This window comes from Lemur catta, chromosome 6 (genome assembly GCF_020740605.2).
Source record: "Lemur catta isolate mLemCat1 chromosome 6, mLemCat1.pri, whole genome shotgun sequence".
Lineage (NCBI taxonomy): Eukaryota > Metazoa > Chordata > Mammalia > Primates > Lemuridae > Lemur > Lemur catta.
The window spans coordinates 3,876,678-3,898,015 of NC_059133.1; the positions used below are offsets into that span (position 1 = coordinate 3,876,678).

Consider the following 21,338-nt stretch of genomic DNA (forward strand, 5'->3'; position numbering starts at 1 on the left):
GCGGGTGCACTGAGGGTCACTCGCTCACAGACACCTACCTAGCACCCCTTTCAGTGGTCACGTGGATGGTCACAGGACGCACGGTGACGCCCAGAGTGTTCTTAGAAATGGAGGCTGAGCGCAGTGTAGATGCCACTGGCCCCATCACACAGCCCACACTGGAGCTGACCCTGCAGCCATGAGTGTCCACGTGCCATCCCCAGCCAGACCACACCCATCTCCTTGCCTGGACAGTGGCAAGCACCTTGGGACAAAGGCCCAGCCATGTGCTCAGGGGCACGGCCCACAGCAAGAGTTTGTCAAATGACCAGATCAAAGATGAACAAGCAGCACTCTGCTGGGGACACGGGTCTCCAGGCACTGACTTCCTGTTTCCTCCCGGGGCGGGGGCGGGGGGGGGTGTGATCCTCCTAAAGGCTGTCAGCCCCTGCTCCGGCTGCGGAAGGTGTGGTGGGAGGGCTCAGGGGTTCCTGCCCGACAAAGCCTTCATGGGGCTCAGCAAACCCAAGGACAGGTGCGCTGGGGCCTGGGTGTGGCAGACTGGGCTGTGCGTGGACCCCCGAGACACACCCTGGAGGATGAGGCCTCTTTTCCCCAAACACACGTTATCTCATCTGTGGTGCGGCCCTGGGTCAGGGAAGCACCTCCCCCAGCCTGGCCTCAGCCCCTCGACACTGCGGAGCCCCACGCACAGCCTAAGGACCTTGGGGGGACTCCACCTGCTCACCTTGGCAGTTGCGCCCGTTGGGGGCCAGCCTGTAGCCAGACGAGGGGCAGCTGCACTGGAAGCTGCCAGGGATGTTGATGCAGCGGTAGGAGCAGATGTGGCCCCCCGTGGGCAGAGCACACTCGTCGATGTCTGCAACGGCAAAGCCCACCTCAGCGTGCCGAGCCCCGGCACACGGCCGCTGGCCGGCCTATGTCCCCCCAGGGGCAGGGCTGGGGGCTGGGAGGGCAGCATCATGTGGCCAGCTGGACACAAGGGGCCTCAGAGTGCAGGGGCTGGGGGCAGCCTCCGAGACCATCATATCAGAAGGGGAAACTGAGGCCCAGAGGGGAGACGGGCCTAGGCTAGGCTCACACAGCAAGTCCATGGTGTGCAGTATGCATGTGTGTTTGTGTGGGGGGGACATACAGGGCAATGCACTAATAAAAGACACACCCTACGTGAAAATAGTAACAATCATAATAACAGTTGCCCTTTAAAGCACCTACTATGTGGCAGGCACTGTTAAGACGTGCTTTTGAGCCGTCATCTGGGTCACTCCTCCAACAACATGGTGAGGCTGGGGTTAAGCCTCGCGTCACAGAGGAGGAAGCAGAGTTGTGAGTCAGGGATGGGGTGGTCCCCAAGCCCCCTCCTCACCTCTCAGCCACGGGCAGCCACCAAGCCCCAAGAGGTGTGGCCCAAGGTCCCAGTGCTTGTAGCGATCACCATCGTGGTATGTTTATTAAAGAACGATCGGGAAGAGGTTTGCTCCCTTCCTAGCCTCACTCTCAAGGAGGGTAAAGTGTATTCAAATAAATCTCAGTTGGAGGGAAAACAGCAAAGCACCCACTGGCCTCCGAGGGCGTAAGGGAAGGTTCACCAGGGGAGAGACCCCCGCCGGCTCTGCCCTGTAGGCTCTGAAGTGCAGAGCCCGAGGCTGCCCCGTGAGAGCCAGGCCAGGGGCCACCCCCTCATTGAGCAAGGGCACCCTCACCTTCGCAGGTGACCCCATCCACGTCGCTGAGCTGGTAGCCTCGCCGGCAGTAGCACTGGTAGGAGCCGTAGACGTTGGCGCACTCCTGGCTGCAGGGGCTGCTGTTGCACTCATTGATGTCTGAAAGAGAGAGGCCAGGAGGTCCCCACTCAGAGCCACCCCACACGCCCCTGCCGCACAGCAGCCCTCGTGCCCACAGCAGCAGGGACGGCGAAGAGAACACCCCTCCACCTCCCTGCAGTCCCCACACACGGAGAGGCGGAGGTCCCGGGGTGTGGGGCCGAGGAGGACACCCCACGGCTTGGGAGTCTGTTCTCTCGCCAGCCCGGCCCCCGCCTGCTTCACGCCGCACCATCCCCCCAGGGCGACCGTAACAGCCTCGGGCCTCGGCCTTCCAATCCCAGCCCGTTCCAGTTCTCAGAGGAAACCTGGTCCTGTGCTCCCACTCAGCTCCGCGACGGCGCCCTACGCAGATGATGGCACGAGGAGGCCCGCGGTGGCCCGGCCCGCACGCCCACACTCCCCATACGCCAGTGCTGAGCTCCTGGGCTCTCAGCAACTCCGGACCAGCCCCAGCTGCTTCCTTTGCCCAGCACAGGGGTCAGCAAAATCTGGCCTGCTACTTGGTTTTGTAAATAAAGTTTTATTGGCACGCAGCCGCGCTCACCCTTTAATGTGGTTCTCTGGCTGCTTTTGTGCTACCACAGCGGAGTTGAAAGGTTACAACAGAGACTGTGGCTGGCAAAGCCTAAAATATTTACTTTTAGAGAGAAAGCTTGCAAACCCCTGGCCTAAAAGTCCCCTCACACGTTTATTTAGAGCTTTTAGCAGGGCAGGAGGGAGCGTCCATGAGCCTTCCACCCCAGGTTCTAGCTCTGTGGCCCCCACACCTGGCCTGGCCTCTACCTGCTCATCTCTGCCCAGCGTGGCTTCTCACCGCAGCCTAGGGACGCTCCCCGGTGCAGGCACCGAGTCCTCGCTACACACCCGGGCACGCGCTTAAGAGACAGTTAGTGGAGTCACAGGCAAGGCCGGCCAGGCCCCGGCTGTGTGTCCACAACACTGTGTGTCCACAACACTGTGTGTCCACAACACTGCCCACTAACGAGGAGTGACGGGGAAGGCACAAGCCAGGAAGGCTAACAGTACTACTACTAACAACAATTCCAGCCGTGTCTGTGTCACCAGCTTTTCATCGGACACCCAGCCCCGTGACAAGCTCTGCACACGCTTCATATCTCATCTCATCCCCACAGCCCACACGGGGTTGGGCCTACTGTCCCCATGTTACTGATGAGGACACCAAGGCCCACAGGTGCTGAGTTACTTCTTAAGGCCACACAAATGGCAGAAGGGAGCTCCGAATACAGGCCCGAGATCAGGGAAGCCGAGGGCCGAGGGCCCAGAGCCCCACCCAGCCTCCAGTGTGGGAACCACGTGCACGCAGCACACGCTGGCACACCGACCCTTGTGACCATCTCCTCGGCGAGGGCTCCTTCTCAACCCAGAATTGTAAGACCTGCCTTGTCTTGGGTCTGGCTCCAGGAGCCGCCTCTGGGCCAGCGCACTGCGCCAGGCAGAGCGTGGTGGGCAAGGCGAGGGGCTGCCAAAGCTCTCTACTTCTGTTCTCAGAACCCAGTCCCCATCCAAGATGGGACACCTGCAAGCACCAGCCCTGGGCTGCACGTGCTGCTCGTGTGACCCTTTTGTCCCTGTTCATGTGACCTTTTTGTCCCATCAGCCAGGCGGCCAGTGGTGTTATCTGAGAATTGCATGAATCACTGCCCACCCCCCCACACCAGAGCCCTGCCCCAACTTCAGCACGGCTTCCACCGGCCCAAGACCACATCCCTGAGACAGGGCCCCCTTAAACCGCCTGCCTGAGGGAGCTCAATGCTGCCAAAAGATTTACTCTCAGTTCCGGCCCAGACCTGACCAGAGGCCTGACCTCCCTTTTCCTAGAAGCCTCTACTTTAGAACAACTTGCAAATCTGAATCCTTCTCTGTCCCTTTGTCCTCGGCACTCCCTCCACAACCCGGGGGTGTCTTTCTCAAGGGCCAGGGAGCCACTCCTTTGGAACGTCACCCTCGGGAAGGCTAGGGGGCCCTGAGCCTGTCTCCGTGGGAGGGTAGGGCTAAGTTCAGTGAGGGCTGGGGAGCAGGGACAGGCGGCCGAATCACGGTGGCCACAGCCTCCGACACTTCCTTTCTCGAGCTCCAGCGGTCACAAACCCTCCCTCCTTTTGCTCTGGGGGACTTGAGATCAATGTCCCCTGACGTCTGTCCCCCTGCTGCAGTGGCTGGAATGAAATCTCTTACACGGCCTTCACACAAGCGTCCAGCGCTTGTTTCTCTTTGACGCATCAGCCCATTTCCCCCGTGAGGACACAGAGGCAGGGTGAGGCCAGTCATCCCCACAGTCATATCATCAATGGGTCTCACACCCCCAAATCCCATGCTCGTGGCCACGCCCCCCACGGCCTCCGCAGCAGCTGTCAGTCCCCATGTGGCCAAGGACGGGTGTTTGCAGGGGAAACGGGGGAGGTGGGCCGTCCTCCCTAACAAGCGAGTTTTTACCCGCACTTCCCTGCTAACACGCTGGGAAATGAACGCAAACCAGCCCCAAACAGGGCTGCAGGGCGTGGGCGGCCCCCGGAAGGAGGCGGCTGGGGAAGTGCAGGGACGGGCCCTCACCTTCACACGACCGGCCGTCCACCGCGAGCCGGAACCCCACGGAGCAGCTGCAGAGGTAGGAGCCTGGCATGTTCTCGCACTTGTGGCCACACAGGCGCCCGGGGTAGCGCTGGCACTCGTTGACATCTGAAACCGAGGGCCAGGTGGCTCAGAGCAATGTCCACTCACCCTCCTGCCTCCTCCCTCCGCCTCATGTCTCAGACGACAGAGGCAAAGTGACCGTCCTAAGCACAGGGCAAGTCAGAGGACAGCTGGGACCACCCGGGTAGACCCGTCTGTCCACTGGGCGAGCCTCGTGCTCCTTCCACAGTGGCTCATCTGGACACGTGCCCTCCCGCCAGTCCTCTGTCCCAGTGCCCACAGGGAGGGCCCACCGGGATCTGACAGAGGTAGGGGCTACAGCTGCAGCCGCCAGACTCCCCCGAGCACCTCGGCTTGGTAAGGGCAGGTGTTGGCCGGCAGCGTCTGACCTCACCCCTGGTGGGTGAACTGGCCCTCACTGCCCTGGGCCAAGGACACATCTCTGGCCCCGGTGGCCCTGTAGGTTGGCCGTGAATCTCGGGGTAATCACTAACACTCTGGCATTTGTAGACCTGTCTCATCAACACTTGGAGGTCTTGGGTCAAGCAGAACACCTGTTCCACAGGTGGGGAGGGCCCTGCCAGTGGCCGCCCCTGGGCAGTGGCAGAGCCGGAACTAGAACAGGGTCTCCTAACTCGGGGTCCTCTCTCGGGTCTGCCTGCACTCAGGATTCTCTGAGATGAGGACTGGGCCATGGGCACTCCCAGTGCCACATACTGTGTACTCTCTGGTGCCACCTGGCCGGGGGCCCCCGAGGCCTGCAGGGACACCCACATACCCACACACATCCTGCTGATGCCGTCAAAATAGTAGCCAGCCTTGCACTCGCAGCGGAAACTGCCAGGGGAGTTCACACAGTGATGCCCCGTCCCACAGGGCTCTGAGGGTGGCGAACACTCATCCACATCTTGCAAGGAGAGAGAGAGAGAGACATGTTGAAAAACCTTTAGTGTGGTTTCCCCCCAAGATGATCAGAAAGGAAGGAGAAAGGAGCCCTCCTTGGAGAATGTACACTGACAAGGCCGCACTCCCGTCCTTCAACATGACTTCACAGGGCACCTACTGCGTGCCAGGCCCCATGCCCGGAGACAGCCCAGCCACAGGTAGCCCCTACCCTCAGGGAGACCCGCTCTGGCTGGCCAGCAATGGGCCTCATTAAGGCAGGAAATGCCCAGTGACCTAGGAGACACTGGGAAAGTGCCCTGGGAGTCACATGAAGCCCCTTCCCTGGCAGGGATCTGGGCAGGCTGCGTGCCCTGGATACGGAGGAAGGTAGGGGCAGGTGCACAACGGGAGTGACACAAGAGTGAAAAAACCACAAAGAAGAAAGGGCAGCGTTTGGGGAGTAGCAAGATCTATTTCATTTGGATCATAAGGTTCCTGAAGTTTGGCTAGCTTAGGACTGAACTGTAAGTAGGGACATCTGTCCTTTGTCACCAATGGGGAGCTGCTGCAGAGCTGGGAAGAGGGAGGGGTGGGAGAGCTTTGGGCTCAGGACGAAGTGGACAGACTGAAGGAGGCAAGGCTGATGCAGCGGACGGGCTGGTGTTCTACTGCAATAGTCCAGGCGAGTCCATAAAGGCCTGTGCCTGGCCTGTGCCTTGGCAACCGGATGGATGGACCGGCAGAAATGGCTTTGCTTTATGGACCAACGCTCCCCTTCCAGAGAAGGGAGGGCATGTGCTAGAAGCAGACAGAAAAATTGTTTTCTCTTTTTTTTCATCTTTTTATATACCCCAAGCAGATAAAGGATGTTTTCTTTTTTAATACCAACCAACACAGCGAGTTCCCTCCTCGTTAAGATGGTAGCCACGGCCACAGGTGGGCACGTTCTTCTGGCACGTGTAGGAGCCCTCCGTGTTGATGCATGTCTGCCCCACAGGGCACGGAGCACTGATACTTAAACACTCATTGATGTCTACATGGGGAAAGACAGAGACGACGTGGTTAAACGTGGGGGCCACTCCAGAACCCAACGACCAGATCTCCAAGGAAGCCCCGCTTCTCTCCGCTTTGCAAGACCACGAATGCAGGTGCTATGAGCCCTTCACCTTGGACCACACAGCAGGTCCCAACTGGCGCCCGAACTGCATCGCCACACCTCGCCTCTCATACCACCTCCCGGCCCTCTTCCTGCCCCAAGGCTCCGACACCGCCATGTGCTGCCGCGCCCGCTCTGCACCTGCCCGCGGGCTTCCTGCATCCACCTGCTCCTCACAGGTAGACCGAGCCCCTTCCCTGCACACCGCGGGAGACAGGTGACAGTCCACCCTGCAGCAGCACTCTGGCCGCCGGCCAGGCTCTAGGCACCTGGTGACGGGCCAGGCCACACGACACTCAGGCCCTAACACACCCACTGCTCCTGGATGGGCCACTCAGGCCCCCGACGGCTGCCCGGCAGCCAGGCCTTCCTGCCAACACCCCATATGGGCTCCATGGGGCCATGCTGACTCGGGCCACAGCACCCTCAGGTCACTGCACATTAGTCCCCTTCTTTGATTGGACATGCCTCCAACGGGGGGGACTCCGATGAACACACCATGAGCAAGTGTGACCCAGTGAATGACCCAGGAGGACTGGCCTACACATCAGTCCACTCCTTCTGCTCAAATTCAGAGTTAAAAACACACAGAGTGCACTTACTACTAGAGGTAGTCTTTGAAAAGGACCTAAGTTTTTGAAGATGACCTTGTTCAGACACTTGTTAGCATCCAGGGGCCGGGGGGACAAAGGGAAGGAAGCGACGGGGGAGGCCCCTGAGCCTAAGTCAGAAGAAGGGGCAGCTGTACCTACCTTCCTCCTGCCGGCCAAGCCCACCCTCCTCTGACATCAATGGAATCAGCCCTGACTCCTCCTCTCCCCTGGGGTCGGCCTTCACCCTGACCACGCAGCACTTTACAGTGTGCAAAAGCCTTTATGTCCATCATCGCCCTCGGCCACCGTAGCTAGCCTGCAAGTTAGGCACATCCTCCGGACGTCTGAGGGCCTTTGGGCAAGGCAATATTGTTATTATCGTCAAGGCCCAGGGAGATTAAGTAACTCTCTGGCCTCAATGAGGGATTTAGGGGGCCAACCAGGGCCCAGGTCTAGAACCCGGGTCTCCTGCCTCTCAGCCAGTTGGAGGTCCCTTAAAATCAGTGGTCAGCAAACTACAGCCCTCAGGCCAAATAAAGTTTTATTAGCACGAAGCCAGGCCCACTCTATTCCATTCTGTCCACGCACTGCTGCTTTCAGGCTGTGACAGCAGAGCTGAGTAGCTGCCACGGACACGTGATGGCCCTGAAAAGCTAATGCTTGAGTATTTTTCTTGGACAATCCAGATTTAACTAAGACTGGCTTGTGGTTAACTCGGTTTTTTGAATTTTGATAGTAACTGCAATTCAGTAAATGCTATCACTGTTTTCCCCTTCTAAAGACATGACTGGATTTAATTAGTAATGTTCAACTTTTCACAAAGACGGTAGATTGCCATCTCAGAACCTGCTGAAATTGGTTTTATAACGAGATTTGCATCACTGGTTATGTGAATATATTTAAATACCAGGGAAGTCCCTTCACTGTCTTGGAACCAAGCGAGACTTGCCGGTGGTTTAACTTGTGTTCATCATTAGCCTGTTACAGGCGAGGGCTGGAGATAGGGCAGCAACGTCTGCTTTATGCTTTTGGTCCTCACTCTGCCAGGCGAATTCCCCGTGTCTACTAAAATGCTGCCTTTTATTTATTGAAAGAATTCTAGTGTGGTTTGTGTGTTATGTCAAGTAAAGAATATTTAACACTTGGAAAAAAAAAGGGTCCCTGTTCCCTTTGTTTCACCCAGTGCTTCCCGGACTCAGCGGAACCACTCACGGCCCAGGCCCTGTGCTCGTGCCCAGGCCCGGGTGGCCCAGCACGTGGGAAGCCGTGCTCCGGCCCAGTCCCTCCTCCCACCAACGCGGGGTTGGGGGAGGGATGGATTTGCAGAAAAAGAACAAAGAAAACCTGAAGATGACATGATAGGCTCAAGGCCCTCAGTGACTCAACTGCAAGGTCCTGGAAACTTCTCCATTGTATAATAGGGAAAGGGGCCTCTGCTTTCTAAGACCCTGACCCATCCTTCGAGCCAGCCCCGTGGCACGGCCCCCCTGCCACAGGCTGCCCGCTGCGTGGCTGGAGGAGGGAGGGACAGGCTCTGCGGCCCTGAGGATGGTTCTGGGAGCCCCAGGAAATGGACTCTGGCTCCGGTGGGGTCAGCGCTTCCCTCCAGCCTCCTCCCAGACGCCCTGAAGCTACCTCCATCTTGACACACTTTTTCCTTAGAAAGAGTTATTTCTGCTGATGCAGACATTTTTTAAAAGATAACATAAAGGTGCTGACATAAAACGATTCCTAAATACATTGTCAAGTGGGGACAAAAGTTAGTGGCAGAGAAGTCCAGTCCCATCTTCATAAAAAGTAAAGAGCCGCAGGGAACAGAGCGCAGAAGGTGGCACACCCTGCCCGCGGGAGATCGGCAGCGGAGGGGCATCTACCTTCCATGTTTAGGTTGTGTTTGCTTATTTGTAAATAACGTTCGAAATAAAAAGAGGTAATTTTTTAAAAGACTGAATCCTGACCTTGGCTGCAAACACAGAGAGCACACAAAGCCTGCACCAGCCCTAGGGGACGCTCTCAGCTGTGACACTGTCACTGAGCACCCAGAGAGACGGCTCAGAAGGACCAAGTGCCACCAGGCTGGGCTTCAGCCAACGTCCCTCCCCCCAGCCCCGGGCTTCTGTGGGCAGCCGGCTCTTCCCAGCCTAAGGGAGGACAGCGAGGGCCGGTCCCTCCTTTCCACCGCTGCCGTGCCTCGGCCCTACACGGTGCTGCACACGCAGAGGCGAAAATCAGGGCTACGTTGAGACTTGCAAATGCTGTTTCTTTATGGAAATCGGGGCTGATTTTGCCATGAGTCAGGGTTTCCATCCTCAGCAGATGTCGGCCCCCTCCACGGGCCCTCTAAGCGGGCTGCAAGCCTGAGCAGGGCCCTTTCCCTGCAGGCCTGGGAGAGCGGTGGCCTCCCGAGATTGGCGAGGGGCCAACGGGCAGCCAACTGGAACGCCCCCCAACCGCCAGCTCAGAAGCCTCCCCCTCGGGATGAACGGGAAGCTGGGAGGGGAGAGGCCGGGGGGGGGGGGGGGGAGGTTCAGACAAGGCCTCTGTCCTAAGGGCTGACTGCTCCACTTGTCTTTAAATATCTCGAGGTAGTTAAGAAAGTGGGGTGCAGGGAAAAGCTTTCGATCCAAACCATTTCAAACACACGATCAATACAGAGACAACTAAGAAAAAGCTGAGACAGAAATAAGACAGAGATTTGCAGGCCCATGCTCACAGCAGGCCGGCCTCGGGAGCAGGGCTGACAGAGCCACCCGAGGTGGGGGGCGGCAGGGGGTTCTGCCTAGTGCATCTGCGGCTGGGATGCCTGGTGTCTTCTCTCGAGAAATCTCTCTGACCTTAAAGGCAGGGCCCGGAGCTTCTGCCTGGCAGAGGGAAAGGGACGCGCAGATCTGGACTCGGATGCTGACGGCAGTGACCCAGCCAGGTGGTTAAGCTGCGGGGGGAGGCAGGTAACCCAGCGGCCGGCACCCCAGCCCCCCGACGCTGCTCCTCCAGCGTGAGCACTCCTGCCCGGACCTCCCATCTCCACCCTGGGCTCTCATGGGATTTTCTCTCCTTTCACCTTGTCTTTCTCTGATACCAACTTAGTAATTTTTTCTTATTGGGGTGAAATATTCGTAACATAAAGTTTGCCACCGTCATCAGTTTAAGTGCGCAGTCCAGTGGCATCGGCACATTCACAGTGCTGTGCAGCCATCACCACCACCCTACTCCCAGCGTTTTCCATCTTCCCAGACCGAAGCTCTGCAGCCATGAAACACTGCAGGGGATCTCCCCCCGCAAGGCCATGGTAACCACCATTCATGCCACTTTCTATGAATTCAACCACTAGCAGAGGATTTTTAAAAACGAGTCTTAACAGATTACATGGCCAAGGCAGGGGATTGCTGTTTACTGAGCACTTGTCACGGACCAGGCACTTCATACGTGCTTACTTCACACTCCAGCCTGTCGGCCAGATATTATGATTATTCCCATTTCACAGAAGAGGACACTGAGGCTCGGAGGAAGTAATGTTCTTAAGTCCACCAGTTTGAAAGCAGTGTCTCTGACTCTGAAATCCAAACTCTTTCTTTCATCTGAAGTTGGTAAACTTACAGCCCTTGGGCCAAACACAGCCTGCCATCTGTTTTTGCAAATAAAGTTTTATTGGAACACGGCCACGCCCATCTGTTTACGTGTGGCCTGTGGCTGCTCTGACTATGAGACCACAAGGCCCACAATGCCTAAAATATTCGCTATCCAGCCCTTCCCAGTTTGCCAGCCCCATCCTACAGACTACGCAGACCCTCGGATGCCAGAGGCCTGGAGCAGCCCGCCAGCCCGGGCGGCAGCGTGTCTTACCAATACAGTTGCCTAGAGCATCTTGTATAAAGCCGCTCTTGCACTGTAGCTTGGGTCTGCAGCGGAAGGATCCCAGAGTATTCTGACAGATAAAATCGGGGAGGCAGTTATGAATACCACTCTCACACTCGTCAATATCTGGTACATCATAAAAAAAGGAAATTGTTAGCAAGAGTCCTGCCAGAAGCATCTCACAACACTTTAAAATCACAAGAAAGTTCTTTTTAATGCTCATTCCTCAGACTATAACCCGAAACATCCCGGTAGAGAGCTCATGCACGAAAGGGGGCTTCCGAGAGCTCAACAGTGCTCCAGTTGCTAAAGACGTAACATGCTGACTTTTTTTTTGCCAAGGCTCTTAAGAGGCAAGCTTTCTGTCACATAAATAAATTACCCAGGCATTTTCCTGGCAGATGTATGTATTATTATTCATTCGGGCTAAGTGTGTGTTTAGTTTAGCTCATAAAGCAATTATCTTAGTGGTCATAAACATAGTCTCTATAAACTTATCCATTCTGAAGTCTTCACGATATTGCAAAGTATTAACAATGGTTTTTGTCATGATAGGATGTGAAAGGCTGCCCTTCCCTTGAAGTTCATGCCTGACCAATGTGCAAATGTGTATACTCAGCTGGCTCGACCGCTGGGGTCTCGGGGTCCCCGCCGCCCAGCCAGTGCGCAGGGGTGGGGCGACTGAGCTCGCTCAAAGGCCCTCAGATGTCAGGAGGGTGCGTCCTGCTTTGAGTCACCCTCATAATTCAATAATCAACATTTTTATACAAGTGGTTTTGTCTTTCTGAAAGGTTTAAAACCCTCTGCAAAAAACCACATTCTAAAAGATCCTCATCAGAGCCTTATCTGCCAAATAACATCTCGGGCTCGGCGGGGAAAGGCTGGTAGCCAGAAATGTCATGTCTTCATGCAGTGGACGGGGATGTGCTTTGAACTTCAGGGAAGCCTGGAACCAGATGGAAGGCAGCTGTCGTGCAAAAATAGTTTGTGTTTTCTTTTGTTTTTGTTTTTTTGTAGAAAGCACATGGGAGTACTTGAAATTCATGCCTGTTTTTAACTGATCATGCACTGAGCCTTTTTAGAAATCCAGATTTGCCATCATGAACTCAGCACCGTAAGAAGGCAAATCTCTCCTGACGGTACCAGCGCATGACTGTCAATTTTTTAAACGTCCTAAATGTCACTGTCAGCACTGTCACTTCCCATCCTATCCGCCCAGGACACCCGCGTTTCGGTCACGCAGGTCTAACCACCTCCCCCTGCAGAGGAGCAGGCACAGCACCCCGAAACCAGACCCCACACCCTAGGGCCCACTGCCACCCCTCCCACCGCACCCTGTCTATACCCGGGGGAGGAGGAGTTCAAGTCGGAGAATTCTGTACCTTTGCAGTTATTGTCCTCTGTGAGCTCATAGCCAGTCCCACAGCTGCTGTCCCGCTGGCAGCGGAAAGAGCCCACTGTGTTGATGCAGGATTCTCCGAGCCGGCAGTTGTGGCTGCCCGTGATGCATTCGTTGATATCTAGGGGGAGACCAGGGTGATCCAGGAGTAACCAGCTAGAACAGACAGTCCTTGTGCTTTCTCAGAAGGCATGTGCCAAACGCCACCGTGGGCGTGCTTCCCTGCACCCATCCCGTCCTCCCTCAAACCGAGCTGATGCCACCACACGCTGATCCAGGCTGCACGAGAGCAGAGCTGCGGGGACTCGTCACCAAGTCAAAAGCAGCAATTTCTCTGCCCTGTGAAGCTTCAGCTCTCTCGCTCTAAGTGCCGGCCATGGGCTGCAGTCATGTGGTCCCCAAGAACCCCACAGGGCAGCATCTTCCCCCTCGCCCCATCTCACAGAGGAGGGGGCGGAGAGGCTGAGGGATGTGCCCAGGCCCACCGGGCAGATCCTGGGTCCGGAGCCCATGGGACCCCAAACCCAGTCCTCTTTCCCAGCCCTGGTGTTTGCATTGCCCTGGACCAGAGCCTTGGCCGGGCCGCGGCGCATGCGGCAGCCCCCAGGGAGTGCTGGAAGGCTGGTGCCAGGCTGCGCTCCACCCACGCACGGGGCCCCAGCTGTGCAAGGCAGACCCTGCTCGGACCTCCAGCAGGGATTCCTGAGTGCCAGCGACCTGCCAGTCCTGCTAGCCCCGGCTGGAGACACGTACCTTCGCAGGAGACACCGTCAGGCAGCAGCTGGTAGCCCACAAAGCAGGAGCAGACCACCTCGTCCCCGGTGTCACGGCACTGCTGCTTGCAGGGCCCGCCGCCTGGAATCAGAGCGGGCGTGAGCAGGCCCAGACACCTGTGGTTTTCTAGTTCTGTCCCGACTGGGTCAGAGAAACACCCTCAGGGCCGGCGGACGCAAGAAGGCACACTCCCTGGGCCGCAGCCTACCCCAGCCCTAACAGGAGACGGCCCCAAGCCTGGCTCTTGGAACCGCCTCAGGTCTGACAAGGCAGGTGGCAGGCAGGCGGCCTCTGCAGGTTACAGTGGAGCCGGCAGGGGTGAGGCAGAGAAGAGCACACCTGTTGCCACCAGCCATGGGCACCAAGGGAGTGGGAGGCCAGGCTCCAAACGGCCCCAAATACCTGCCCCCCACATAACCCTCAAGCTGGCCCAGATGCCCCGTCCCCAGCACCACAGCCTCAGCTCCCATGGCCACTACCTGGCTGTGGCTGCAGCCTCCCCCTACCTGGGCTCCCTGAGCATCCCAGGTACCACCCCTGCAACCACACTTCCTACAGGGCGGCCAGAGTCATGCTCAAAGTGCACATCTCACCAGGTCACACATCTGCCAGGGAAGGGTCCCACGAGATGCATCTCTAATTGCTGCCCAGGCCCCCAGGGCCCTGCCCACTCCTCTGGCCTCTCCCTCCGTCCTTCCAGCCCCACCCAGGGCACCGCACCCTTCACACAGCTGCAGGTTTCCGCTCTGCTGCCCCCAAGTCCCTTTCAGCATTATCGTCCTGGCTAATCCAGCCTCGTCTGTGGCAAACTAACTATCCGCCCCCCAGGGAGGATTACGAGGCTTTCTGGGGCTCTCCAGACCTCTGTGCCAACTGGCTGTCACTGTGCCCTGACTACATCACTTTGTGATTAAACTGGCTCCCTAATTAACACCCCAAGCACAGGGCAGGCCAGAGCAGACCTGCCAGTCTAGACATGCGGGAATGTTCCATGAAAGGGAAATAAAGTTTTATCATATGAAAAACAAACCTGCAAGGCCCTACTTACTTTGAATTTGCAAACGTCTCCCTTGTGAGACAAATGATCATTAGCAATGGCAATGGCAATACAGTCCCAGCTCCAGGGACACAAAGGCAAGTGACACTTAGCCCCCTCCCTTGAGGGACCCCCAGCCCCAGGGGAAGCTGGTGGAGGCCGGCAGTCACCACTCAGAGCCTGGGAGCTTGGTATGCCCGGTGGACGGAGGGCTTTAAGGCCAGCTCTCAGCCCTCCTCTGTAAGCGCCCCCCACCCCTCCCTGCCAGGCCCCAGCTCTGGAGGGGGCGGGATGGAGGAGCAGGGGGCCAGCAGTCCACGAGGGGCAGAAGCAGCTTCTGGTTGGGCCCAGCCACAGGGCACTGCCCAGGGTCAACCAAAGCAAAACGAGGCCCAGACTTGCAGGGAGGTCAGCACTGACTTTCCTTCAGGTTTAAGCAGCCACCAAATGGCTCACAGCAGACAGCGGCGTCTCACCTCGGCAGCGGTCATTCAGGTATGGGTCCTCCTGTTCCGCCTCGACCTCAGAAATCTTAGCTAAGGGGGAAAAGAGACCGAGACAATCTTTATCCACAGTGTCCATCTTATCTTAGAAGAAACCCCAACTACTTTCTCTTCTTGTCAAATCAGACAGTAATGCCCATTAGGAAATCTTACAAATAGCTAAGTATTAACTTTGTCCATTTTAAAATAGAATTTCACTTGTAAATGTAGATTAAATCTCTACAAGATCAATTACAAAGAAAGAACACAGGCACCGGAACTGTCATCATTAACTTCACGCTGGGCGCTGTCACACGGTCCCAACCACTGGCCACCAGCAAATACAGTCACAGCCTCACCATCCACCCAGACGCACCCTCCAAGCCTGAAGCCCTGCACCCGGGTTGAACTGTGTCCCCAGACTGACTCCACCAAACGGCCGTATTCGTTTCTAAAGGCTTAATCTCAATTTCCGTACTTGTCGCAAGCCAGCGCTGGCCTGCGGACCCTCTGCGTGGCCCCCTGGGAGCACACAGTGGGCCCACCACGCACGGCAGTGGCGGGAGGAAGGTGTGTCCCTATGGGGGGAGAGGCAGAGAAGCCACCCCAGAGGAGGGAGCATTTGAGGAAAGGCTGGGGCGGGGGTTGAAGCAGATAAAAGACCAGAGAGATAAAACATCTGGAGCCACAGAAACCCCAGCCCACGCCCCAGAGCCTGCCAACGCTGCAGACGTAAATCAGCAAAATCCTCCCGGAGACATGGGACAAATCCTCCACAAGGATGAAAAGTTTCGGTTTGTTGAATATGAAAACATCATCTCTGATTTCAAAAGCCAAGGAAGGAGCCAGAATGTGGTCCCAATCCCCCTTTACGACTGTGACATTTGAAATCACCCCGATGGCGTCCATGGGGCCTTGGAGGGCTTAAAAAAATTAAGAACAAAAAGTGAAAGATGGGTCCATTTGACGCAGGACCTCAAAGCCATGGAGATAGCAACCAGTCTTAGAGACCGCAGGTCCGTGAGCGCTCCCCTCTTAACCCCTTCCTGCACCCTCCCCCTTTTTAACAGAGTGGGGACAAAACTCAGAGAGAGGAGGGAACAGGCCTGAAGCCATACAGCAAGTTTGGGCAGGGCAGACTCCGAGTTTTTCCAGGGTTATTTCCCTACGGCACGAGAGACCACTGCGTGATTGAAAGAGATCACTCGACAACCACGAAGTCTCCTGAACCACCCGACTGAACCACGCCCCAGGGCTTCGGACCCATGGAGGACTGGGGCGGGGCAGCAGTGGTAGACGCACAGCTGGGGGCTCTCTGGAAGCGGCTCTTGGGGTCACGCACCCCTTTGCTGAGTATGTGCTGTTATTCGAAAGAGCATAGCCCACTATTAACAAGTGATGCCTGGGTTCCTCGCCGGCACACCAGCTCCAGAGGGACAGAGGGCGCGGGCCAGCACTCGGAAGGCCAGGGTTCGCCTCCTCAAGTGTTGGTCGTGTGACCTTGAGCATCAGATCCTCATCCAGGGAACAAGAGCAAGACTGGCCACCCACGCGGCCTGGGGCTGCTGGAGGGACGGGGTGAGATCGCGAGGGCAGATGCTTCTAGAGCCAGGGGCTGCCCCAAACGTGTCACACCTGTTCTCCCGCTTAATCCTCCCAGCAACCTGGCGAAGGGGGCTGCATCATCGCCACTTCACAAGTGAGGGGACTGAGGCCCAAGGGACACAAACATGTGAGCCCAGATGCCATGTGCTCAGCCCCACCCCACCATGGTGGCTCTCGGGTGAGGTAACAGACGTGAAGTGGCTCCGACAGCTAGACTCGGGCGTGTTAAGGCAGAGGTAACGGACATGCTCACTGTACCGTGACGGTCAATTGTACGTGTCAGCCTGGCTGGGCCTGGTACCCAGACATGTGGTCAGACACTAGTCTGCACGTTGCTGTGAAGGCATTTTTTGGACGAGATTAATATTTAAGTAGGTAGATTTGAGGAAAGTCAATGACCTTCCATAATGTGGTGGGGACTCATGGAATCGGCAAAGGCCTTAAGGGAAACCGGCGGCCCTCCCACAGGAGGAAGGAACCCGCCAGCAGACGGCCTCGACTCCGGCCGCCGCCTCCTCTCCTCCCCGCGGCTCCAGCCTGCCAGCTGCCCTGTGGGTTTGGGACCTGCCACCTCCACAACTGTGTGAGCCAAGTCCTTAAAACAGATCCCCCCCCAACACACACACACACATCCTGGAGAACTAAAGCTCTGCCCAGGCAGAAAGGGAGGGAAAAGTTACCCGTTTCTTGGAGGTCCCCAACGTCGCCGGGGGTGAAGTCTGCGGTCTCCTGGCCCTTGACGCAGCACGCCCTGAAGACCAGCCCGCACTGGTAGCCAACCATGAGGCTGTACTCGCAGCTCTGGCCCTGGGCCTGGGCCGCCCGCCCCAGCAGACAGCAGTGGCAGCACCTCTGCGAACACAGCGGAGACTCCAGGTGGAGGAGCTGAACAGGTGGCCCGGCAGGGGCCCACGAGGGGGCCTCAGTGGGCCTCTCTGATCCCCCTTGTCCAGGCACCCTGGACAGTGATGACTCATGTCCGACTTAGGTACCACTTCTAAATGTTGGCAGTAAATGGCAAAAGCAAGGAGGACCCCCACCCCCCCAAATCTTCCAGGTCTCAGTTTTGAAGGGACCCAGCACAAGCTCCACCTCCTCTCCCCCCATACATGACTGCCCCCAACATCCCTGCCCTGCCCAGCGGCCACGCGGCTCTGCTCACACCCCTCCAGGAAGAGGGTCATGCAGAGCTCCAAAGGGTCTGTCCTCTGCTGTGCTGGGACAATGAACAGGCACCTCGTCTCTCCCCTCTTGCGCTAGGGGGTTTGGGCGGCAGGAACTGAGTTGTGCATTTGAAAAGCACAGAACCTCAAGACAGGTCTTCAAGCAAGGGCAAGGGACAGGACCACTGCCTGTCACCTGGAGCCCAGATCCCTGAGCCCCTGTGTCCTCACACCTGAGTCCCGGGGCCGACATTTGCCCTGATGCATGAAAACCCCTAACTTTAGTCCTTACTAAAGGGTTATCCTATAGAGCACACAGAACTTTCCAGAGCCCCCCGCGGGAGCCGGGGGTTTGGTTTTCCCCTTTCTGTGGAGGCTGATGGGTCTTCCAGGCTGCTCCTTCCACCCCTCTGCTGCCAGAAGTTACGGGAGCATCAGCTACCTCGTCCCCTCCTGGGTGTGAGTAATCCTTCTCGGAAGCACAAATCACGCATCAGCCAAAGCGATCTGCTCCCTCTCCTGTTAGAATGTTCCGTGCTTTTCCCGCACCTCCCTTTCCCTCAAGTCTGGGGACACGGGCACAGCTACCTGCAGGCAGAGGCATTTGCAGGGCCAGCCCTGCCAGGGGGCAGTCACTGGATACCCGACACCGCAGCGACCCTGAAGGACCTGACCGGACTTGGGGTCCCGGGGGTGCCCAGGGAAGGGGATTATGCCCCTTAGCTTACCTTCAGTGCAGGAGCCCCTGCGGGTCCCTGACAGGACTGTTGAGAGGGCAGTTTGCAGTGTGGGCCTCTCTGGACCTCAGTTCCCTCCTCTAGGGTGGTTATGGAGGTCATGTGTTATCAGAGGCCTCAGTGAGGGCCCACTCTTAGCTCTGGGCCCTGACTAGTCTGGGGGCAGGGAAGCTTGAGGGCCTCCTGGCCTCCTAACCTGAACTGAAAAGATTCTGAAGGTCCTAGATGACCCCTGCTCTGACCTCTGCATTTTGCCTAAAGCCTGGGGGCGGGTGGTCCTCAGGGCTAGGGCCTGCTGTCTTCAGCCCTGGCTCCCCAGCACAGGGCTGGGTCCTGGGTGGAGGAGGAGGGACGCTTGAGTGGTCCTCCTGCGCCAGGCACCCCTGCTGCTCACTAGGAAAGGCGGGCTGGGGCTGGGTGCTGACAGGCAGCGCTCAGCTGGGAGGGGACCCGGGTCTGCTGGCTGGCAGGGGATGGGCAGTGCCCCCGCACGGTCCCCAGGTCCTCACCTTCACGAACATGGCCTCCAGGCTGGCGTTGTCACCCTGGGACATGGCACAGCTGTCCTGCTCGTTGGCCAGGTTGATGCCCGTGGCGCAGTGCAGCTCCTCCAGCTGGCTGTGGCAGCACTGCTCCTGGACCATCCTGCGGGGAAGGGCGGGCTGGGCCGGGGCTCTGCGGGTGGGGCCTCCCTGCCCCGCCCCCACAGACACACACACAACACCTGGCATACAGAAGGCGCTCAATACGTGTTCAGTTAGAGAGACTGAACGCAGAGTAGTGTCTGGGGTCAGAGTTGCGAGACCCAGTTGTGTCACTGCCGCGGCCGATTCACCTCCCTGAGCCCTGGGCCCACCCACAGAACGTTCCCACCTATTTAAAACCAAAACTGAGCAGGTGCCGACTCCACGCCAGACTCGCTCATCCCTTTGTCAAGTCACGCCCCACGGTCACACCAGCCTCCCGGCTTTAAATGCTGGGTCCACACTGACAGCTCCCCGTTTCCTTCTCTGGCCTCTCCCCTGCACTCCTGACCTGGGTCCCCAGCCACCCACTCGGGTCTCCACTTGGCTGTCCAAGGGGGACCTTGAACCCGACTCCACTCTCCCCTCACGCACAGCCCTCTCTCCACACCACCCCTTCCTGTCCAGGCAGATTTGGCAAACCCTGGGGCCACCTGCCTCCTCCTCTGAACCCCCGCAGGGCACTCGATGCCCTGTGAATTCCTAGGCGAGCTCCAACTCACCAGGAGCCCAAGGGCCCAGGCTGATCACTGCTGCGAACAGGGCAGAGGGGGGTGTGCAGGGGAGGGGCTGGAGGGCAGCGTACAGCACCTGGCGCTGCAGGGCAGTGACGCCGTTAGAGCCAGGCAGCTCAGGGGCCAACTCACTAAGTGGCCTCAGACAGGTACGTGGCCCCTGGTCTGTGTGCTCACTGGGACAAGCCAATCGGCCTCCCAGAGCCTCAGTGAAACAAAGGGACGGTCATTCACATTTGGTGGCCTTCAAGTGGTGTCCTGGGCATTCAGTAAGATGCTTTGGGGACACTGTAATATAGAAAGTCACAATATCCAGCGCATTTCCCGAGGCCCCATGTGATGAAGTAAGAACCAGCAGAAACACGTCAAGGGTCCCTGGAGGCTGGACTGGCTCCCTCGCTTCCCGTAAGAGAGAAGAGAGTCCCTTTCAGCCACGCAGGTGGTTTCTCACATTTCAGGAAATCTCTTAACACATGTTTGAAAGTTACCCTGGCCGAGTGTAGACCATAAAATCAACGCCCGGTGCGTAGGGAAGAGGGTATTTTCTGTGTACTCTGGGGCTCACTGGGGGTTAACGATAACTCCAAAACTTTTCGAAGACACTGGAGAGAAGTCAGTGACAAATTTAGTGGGGACTAAAACCCAAATTTACGAGCAGGGCCCAGCGCGCCCCTCACTTTCTCCATACGCACATGGAGGGGTTCACCAGGCTGATGCCTCACTTTCTAAGTCTTTGATTTCAGTAATTTAATAAGAGTGGCTCCCTGTTACGGGCGGGGCTGTGTGCCCCCAAAATTCATCTGTGGAAGTCATAATCCCTAGTGCCCCTGCATGTGACCACATTTGGAGATGGGGCCTTTAAAGGGGTGATTAGATCCTCTGGAAGTTCCCCGTGTGATGCTTGGGTGTCCCGTCCGGTATGAAAGAAAAGAGGTAATTCGGGTTAAGATGAGGTCATTAGAGTGGGCTCTAATCCAACAAGACTGCTGCCCTTAGAGGAAGAAGAGATTAGGACACAGACAGAGGGAAGACCCGGAGAGGACACGGGGAAGACAGCACCTGCTGGCCAAGGCGAGGCCCCAGAGCAGCCAGCCCTCCGACACCTTGGTGTGGACTTCCAGCCCCCAGAACTGGGAGGACACGACTGTCTGTTTAAGCCGCCCGGCCTGCAGCACTTTGCAGCCGGAGCAGGCGAATGCGCCCCCGCCGTTTGGCTGTGCCGTGCGGGTGTCACATGTTGTCTCTGATCATTATAGCAACCCTGAAAGCAAGGGATCAGGGTCCCTGTTTTACATTTGGGGAAACTGAGGCTCTAAGCTGGCTCGGGTCACCCGTCGGGAAAGCCACCCAGGTCGGTCCAGCTCCCCAGCTCCGGCCCTGCTCTGGCCAGCGCAGACAGTAAACAGTGCTTAGCGCCGGACGCCAAGCTTCGCTGCGGAGCTGCCAGCGCCCCCGGCGCTCCCAGCGCTGGGCCGTGCCGAGAGCCAGCATCGCTGCCACACTCAGCAGACGCCCCGTAAATCCCGACCACAGGGTCTTCTGGGCAATTCAAGCCGTGCGAGTTTCCTGTTTTCTCTTCCTTTGTTTGGTTTATAATGCTTTTGACTTTTCAAGAATTTCCTCAACCAGGATTTACGTCCGCCGTCACTGCTGGCAGACGGCGGCCCGTGCTGGTGCCAACACAAATGCAAACCTCAGAGTGAGGCGAACGAGACTTCCCTACATGTTCTTTCCATGACAGCTCCCCCGGCCCCGCACTCCCCAGCTGCACGTGTCAGAGCCGCCCGGACTCGGATTAGAGGCAGAGGAAACAAATGCGTCAGCTGCTGGCTGCTTTCACACACGTCTCCCAGACACCTGCCCAGGGTTCAAATCCTCATGTCGTCGTTACTAGCTGGGCACCGGGGATCAGAAACA

The 21,338-nt window shown here is 57.5% G+C and overlaps 1 protein-coding gene across 2 annotated transcripts in view; it reads right to left on the reverse strand.

Moving 5' to 3' along the window:
- Window positions 1-21,338, reverse strand: part of FBLN1 (fibulin 1) — a 72,086-nt gene that overhangs the window by 38,896 nt on the left and 11,852 nt on the right. For both annotated transcript variants that reach the window (XM_045552794.1, XM_045552795.1), the window contains exons 3-13: window positions 18,673-18,808; window positions 16,944-17,115; window positions 14,653-14,712; window positions 13,120-13,221; window positions 12,350-12,487; window positions 10,956-11,093; window positions 6,253-6,396; window positions 5,257-5,385; window positions 4,398-4,523; window positions 1,704-1,823; window positions 728-859 (exon numbers count right to left, since the gene is read on the reverse strand). In XM_045552794.1, coding sequence (XP_045408750.1) covers window positions 728-859; window positions 1,704-1,823; window positions 4,398-4,523; window positions 5,257-5,385; window positions 6,253-6,396; window positions 10,956-11,093; window positions 12,350-12,487; window positions 13,120-13,221; window positions 14,653-14,712; window positions 16,944-17,115; window positions 18,673-18,808 — 1,397 coding nt within the window. The remainder of the gene's footprint in view (window positions 1-727; window positions 860-1,703; window positions 1,824-4,397; window positions 4,524-5,256; window positions 5,386-6,252; window positions 6,397-10,955; window positions 11,094-12,349; window positions 12,488-13,119; window positions 13,222-14,652; window positions 14,713-16,943; window positions 17,116-18,672; window positions 18,809-21,338) is intronic.